The 6,835-nt window shown below is 38.6% G+C and overlaps 1 protein-coding gene across 1 annotated transcript in view; it reads right to left on the bottom strand.

Moving 5' to 3' along the window:
* Positions 1-302: 302 nt before the first annotated feature.
* The window catches only part of rnd2 (Rho family GTPase 2), a 72,206-nt gene continuing 65,673 nt past the window's right edge, over positions 303-6,835 (bottom strand). Inside the window, exon 5 of the mRNA XM_063038004.1 lies at positions 303-4,804. Coding sequence (XP_062894074.1) covers positions 4,556-4,804 — 249 coding nt within the window. The 3' untranslated portion in view covers positions 303-4,555. The remainder of the gene's footprint in view (positions 4,805-6,835) is intronic.

Below are 6,835 nucleotides of genomic sequence, written 5' to 3'. Positions count from 1 at the left end.
TTGGTGAAACAGATTCCAAGCTTTCAAAAGACAGTTGAGGAAATACAAATTGCTGAGTTTGGGGTAAAGAGCAAGGAATGAGTTGAATGAATTGTTCAGCAAAAATCTGATGCAAATCCAATGAGACAAAAGACCTCCATGTTACATCAATTCAATTATTTGTTTTGAAATACATGCATCTCTGCCAACTCTCTGCATTTCTTTGTATTCAGTGACAATACCCTTTTTAAAATAACAGGTGGAGTAATGAAGGATGTCATATATTGAAGGATCCATGCCAAGTTACAAAGTGACACTTCAATGCATAAAAAGTAAATGCTTTCAGGGAATGGTTTTAATGGGAAATTAAACATATTTAAAATGGAAATGCCCCCACCCCCATACTTACCACTGTTACACCAGTAGTACATCTACAGACTAAATCAAAATTTGGACTGATGTTGCAGATAAAAGCAACTAGAATCTAGAGTGAGGTTCTTCAAAAGAGGAACTGTGGGGTGGTTCACACCAGACTTTCACACCTGCTTTACTCCTCATCAAGTTTAGCAGCAGTGCAAAGAGTTTTCAATGTCACACCAAAGGTAGTGTATGGTAAATGGTCAAAGTTCCCGGTAAAAAGAGCATAGTGATTACACGGCAGGACTTTGATACAGGAACAGGGACACAACTTCAAGCATCATGGTGACAATTCAGATTCAAGTAGTTAAATAAAGTTTAGTATTATAAATGGATAATAATGATAGGAACCAGGGGAAATCTGAGATGTTTTTAAATCCATTTGATTCACTGATGCCGCTTGGTAAAAGAAAACTGCCATCCTTACCTGTCTCTGGACCCACAAATTTGGACAGCTCTTAACTAACTCCTCTGTTCATGGGACAATAAGGGGTGGATAATAAATTCTGGCAATGACAGATCTCTGCATTCCATGAGTGAATAGAGAAAGATAAATCACTTCTGTAAACTAAGTGACTTTTGGCACTAGAACAAAATGAAATGTACAGTATCCAAGTAATGAAATGATACTAAAAGAAATCAAATTATTAGACCAATTTTATAAACGACTCTGAAGTAAAAAGGGTAAAATGTTACAATAATGAACAAGGGGTATTTAACCCTCTCAAAAGATCAAATTTCATTGAAAGATTAACGATAAGATTGATTTATTCTGCAAGTGGGGAGTGGAAAAAAATGGGATTGCAACTCAGGCTGGCCCATTATTAAATGGAGCCTGTGCACAAGCAGAAAGGACGTTGCTCTTAAATTGATCTGCTTCTATTTGAGAGCAATCTCATTCCCATTTGAACTAATTTGAATTGGCAATACCTCCAGACCAAGTTAAAGGGAAAGCTTTCAATGTGCTCAAAATCTTTCAAGATGATTGAAGCGGGTGACTGTATTGATGTATGTGTTAGTCACTAGAGAAAAGGAAATGCTTTGAAAAGCATCTTCTTCAAGATCAAGGGCACACTCCCACACAAAATGCTGGTAGAATCTTTGGGTCCAAATTTAGCCTCATTAATCATTCCTGAATTAGGGTGAAAGCAAGTCGTCCTCAATCTCGAGGGACTGCCTAAGCACTCAGAACATGGGTTTACAGCAAAGTAAAGGTAACATATATCAGAAAGCCACAACTGAGGACAAGATGAGGGACTTTTGTCACTTATGAAAATGAGTTTTAAAAGCTCAAGTTTAATGAACATACTGCATGGGAGCTATAACTGAGTGTTTAGTGTTTAGGCTCCCTGACATAGTTGAATTTAAATGCTCCCTGTCCTTACCCATGGTAGAAACTTAAATTAATTCTCTGTGAATGTGGTTATCAATTTCAGTTGACTCTTCCATAGAAGAGAGTCTTGCTTCACCAAGCAAAACTCCATTGATATTATCCACCTTGGAAAGGAGTAGTTCCAAAATTCTGCTCCAATTAAAATGGCCTTTGCTTGACTCAATTGGGTTGATATATAATAATGCACAAATATTTCCACCTGCAAAATGTATGTATTGCAAAGGCTTTTCTCAATTTACAACACGTAGGACAATTCTGTGGGAAAGCAGAGCCTGTCTATTTGTAAATGCAAGTGCTAACAGGTGATTGATTCGGAAACTCACGATGAGTGATTATAATGGAATGTATATGTTTGCAACCTGTCAGGTACCATGAGCAATCAGGATTGTGCTACAGGGGACTTTCAGGCACGGAAAGAACAATGAATATGTGGGTGGGGCTCTTCATGTGAATTAAAGATAGACTTACATGTAAGAAGGATTGGGTGCCATTTGTATTTCATCCTTACTCTTCTTTTGTGGCAGTGTTGGAAAGGACAACAGTGTTAATATTGAATGGAAGTGGAACCAGAAGCAATTGTGAAGCCCCTCATTTCCAGCCAATTCACCAACCATCACTACCTTGGTGCATGTGCCATAACTTAGTACTATGGTCGTGCATTCAAGGGTTGCCATTGCTCATGGAGCCATTTCCCAGTACAAGATAGCACCATCTAGTATGATAAAATGATTCATAACTCCAGTTATTTGTTACAAAGACAGAAAATGCTGAAAATTCTCAATCGTTATTTTATTGAAGATGTATGAATATGAGTTTATGTAAAGCCACATTCTTGTAACAAAGCCTGCTATTGCATTGCAACGATTCCTTGGTTAATGCTTCTCTGGATTATGACCGAGATTATGTAATTGAAAGATAACGAATTCTTTGAAATATTAATACAATGTAGAATAAACTGAAAGAACGCTGTCTATTTCAGTCCACTGTCAGAATTCTTACAATACCGCAGATGCCGGAAACCTGAAATTTTAAAAAATGAGATCTGGGAACATTCTGCAGATCAGGAAGTGTCTAGAAAATGAGCGGGGGGGGGGAGAGGGCACGAGAAAGATGAGCAATAAGTCGAAGTAAGGAAAATGTTACCATCCTGGAGTGGCAGGAATAATGGAGAATGAACCACTGAATGTAGAAGCCAATGAGATGGGGAAAAAAAAGGAAAATATTAAGTGTGCAGGAGGAAAAGGAAGGAGTGAATATGGAAGCATGGGAAGGGAAACACACAAATAATCAATTTCCATCTACACTTTCTATAGAAAGACTCTACATGCCCCCTAGGAGAATGACAAGGTGGTTCAACACTCAGCTCAAGTACATCATAAAATGATCACACAACTTTATCCCAGTGAACCAAATCTAGAATTGACTGTCACAGGTTAGGTTACCTACAAGGTCAACTTTGATTTTTTCCTCCATTGGCTGTTGAAGTACCAAAGCACCTTAAAGCAAGTTATAAAAATGTTGTGAATCTAACTAGGAATTGCTCATTAACTATTCTGACAAACAATGAACTGGCACATCCAGAATTGTCTTCAAAAAGGCCATTCATAAATGCTGGATGATGATAGGAATCCATCCAATCAAAGTATTGGAGACTCTGTATTTTAACTGTAGCATAGAGCATGAATACATTGAGAAAGGACACTGTGAAAGGCGATAATTGACTCCTCAGCTGAACGAGTAATAATTTTGGCGAGACACTCAACCACATTTGGAAAGAGTGCTTACACGCATTAAACATTGTCATATGGAGTTGAAAACCACCCTCTGTTGTATGTCCTAAATTACCCACTTTGGAAGCTGCGATGTAACAGGTGTATGTTGGACACTGACTCCAAAATTCAGTTCCTTTAAAGTCAATGGAATTGAATTTTAGAAGTAACTTAAATACACCCATGCTATGACAGTATCCTTTCAGCACACACAACCAAGGATGAATTCCAATTATGTACTTTAATTTTCTAAATGAGAGCTTTTCTGCTTCACACGAGGAACACTAGAAACCCCCAGCACTGTGTCATTTCTCTGTAGCTCTGGGTAGTTGTGCCACAGCATCAGCAGCAACTCTCTAATAATACCAGGTGATGAAGGCACAATTTGACAAGAGGGAATTTTAGTTTTTTTTTAAGCTAACTTCTTTATAATGATAGGAATGCAAAGCTTCAATCCATAATTCCAAATGTGTACAACATTCCCTATTACAGTCTATGAAAATTTAGTGCAAACACTGATGTAATGGTAAGATTCTGAAGGTAATGAAAAATGGGTATATTATATTTGGTGTGCATTTGTTAGAGTCCTATATAGTTTGTTTTAAAAGGCAATATCCAAAGTGACTGTCATACATTTTTACTTCACAACACAAAAACTATCACTGCCATCAATCTTTCCTACAGTCCCTGAAGAAATTCAGTTCTCAATACAAACAGCCCACATCTCCCTTAGCAACACAGCTTCACAAACATTCAAACACTTGGTTAATCTTCCTCTTCATTAGTTCCTTTCCACAAGAAGCCAACACAGCAACAGTCACTCTGCAAGCCTCATAAATAAGCAACAGCTCCCTGGATTCAGAAATCACCAGTTTTGAGGCCGAGGCTCCAGGAAAAGCCTTGGATACCGACCTTGAATTTGGCAACAGTCCTGTTGCTCCTGTGCCAGTTACTGTACAGAATGCAGAATAAATACAAATAATTTTGAGTCTGTTCTTCACATTACTGAGCAGCTTTTAGCACGGTCCTTTCTGATCTCCGAGTCACCCAGTAAATCTGTCCTTGGAGGCATTTGCGATACCCTCTTTAATCCCCGCTTGGAATTACTGCGTTTCAGATTTTTTTGCATCTTATTTACAGAAGCCAGGGTCGTAACATGAAATACATCACGGACACTATTCTCAGAAGCTTTAGATGAACATTCCACATAGGCCGTTGCTCCTATTTGCCGAGCCACTGTACTGCCCTAGAGAAATGGGGGGGGGGTGGTGGAAGAAGAGGAATAAAAGTCATAATGTTAACCGGCACGGCATGAAGAAAGCATGAAATGTGTGCTTCACATTTAATTAACCTTCATCCATTATGTTGTCCAATACAAGTAATTTGAGCACAGCATGAAATGGCATCCAAGCAGCATTAATTCAAAAGCATGTCAAAATAGCCAAAGTAAGGCTTAGCTTCACTGTGTTTTAAGTGCTGATTTTGGAACGAGATGACCTTTGTGGGTTTTTTTTTGAAGGGAACAGAAGCTCGTTTGTGCAAAATGTATTACTGTGAAAATTCAGATAAAGTCAAACTGAGTTTTTAACCCTCTGATCTGCCTCTTACTCTTGTTCCTTCTTCTGCTTCAAGACACCTCCCTGTAAACTTAAGCAACAAGGAACCATTTGACTTTCATGTACGAGTGCAATTCCATGCTTGGGAGTCATGGGGTTGGGGGGGGTGGCAATCAGGGAAGGAAGAGATCTTTGTGAAGTTGAACTCCTCATGGAAGACCTCGAAACATCACATCATGCATTTGATTGCGTAGTTTCTTAAAGGCCGCATGCATTTCTAAAAGGATACTCTCACGACAAATGAAGAAAATAATTAATGTTTAAATAGCTTAGCTGTTCAGACTGAAGTTCTAAGTATCCCAGATATGTTATACCAAATTATTGTTTGAATCCTTTCAATCAACCCCATGATGGTTAAGGAAGCAGCTATTTAGTTTCTTACTGATCCACAAAGCCAAAACAGACTTTAATCCAAGCTTTGGATTTTGAAAAACAGTCTGTTATATAAATAAGGCCCAGCCTTTGTGCAAAGAGTCTTGGTACCCAGTATAACAACATTAGTATAATTAAAGGCAAACAGCCACCTGTGGTCTATCAGGTACAGTTGCAGCTGTTTGAGTTAAGTAACCAGAATGTAATACAGTCACATGCTTTGTTAATTGGATAACATGATAGAACCAGTTCTTTAAGTTTTGTTGTTTTGTGAAGCTTTACAAGGAACTAAAGAGACACGAAGCAGCGTGATAAAAGAGGTAATTAATGAATTCTGAATAGCAAAACCATTACATATTGTTTGAGACTTTAAACCTGACAGAAATTAATATGGCTGATACACTTTCTTCCCTCCCCCCATCAACTAGGTGCTGCTCAACACTCAATAAATTTGCAGTTATCAAATCAGAACAGTTAATCTTAATGTATTGATAGTACTGATGTCAAAAATAACACTTTTCTCTTACGTGCATACAGAGCATACTAAATAACCCCAAATCCAGGATCCACGTGGGGAAGGGAAGTGGGACTAATTGACCAGCTCTTTCACAAGTGGGGTCAGGTCATCCTTTCTGGCCTTTAGGAGTCAATGATTACTTATAATTTTAACAGGCATTACTGTAAACACAACCTTTAACTCATTTGATGTTTCAGATGTTAATTCCCATACCTATTTTGTTCAACCAAAGCCCAGGTAATGCACTTCAGAGCAATGAGTGCTTCAATCTACATATCTGTTTTCTGCAAGGGAAGAGATGTGGGTGCTGAAGAGAGTCAAAGGTTTTTGTTCATCGGTGTGCGAGACGATCACATAGAGCTTGCCCTGCATGAATTGTGAAGTCATTGTGGTTCTCAGATTAATAAAAGAATAAGTGCAGCACTTCAAGCTTCCTGAACCATCTCTGCTTCAGGACATCGAAAATGTGACTTCAGTGGCCAGGCAACCATGAGTTTGTTGCAAAGAATTACGAGCATTAACATCTACCAATTAGCTCCAGGTTCTTCACAACTTTCAAGTGGTTCATGTTTTTCTCCCTCAGCAGTTGAATTACATGGTTTAGAATATCAAGTAGTGTTAAAGGGGACCTTCAGTAGTCAGTATTGCTTCTTACTTGCTCAAGTCATCCGTCTCTCTGTAACAGGTCCCCATTTCCAAAAGGATTAAAACTTTGACCCCCCTCACTCCCACTGCCCCCCATGGTCTCTGGCATCTCTTCCAGTTATCTTAT

Source organism: Mobula hypostoma, chromosome X1 (assembly GCF_963921235.1).
Source record: "Mobula hypostoma chromosome X1, sMobHyp1.1, whole genome shotgun sequence".
NCBI lineage: Eukaryota > Metazoa > Chordata > Chondrichthyes > Myliobatiformes > Myliobatidae > Mobula > Mobula hypostoma.
Note: the sequence above shows the minus strand (reverse complement) of the source record. Positions and strands in the feature narration are given on the sequence as shown.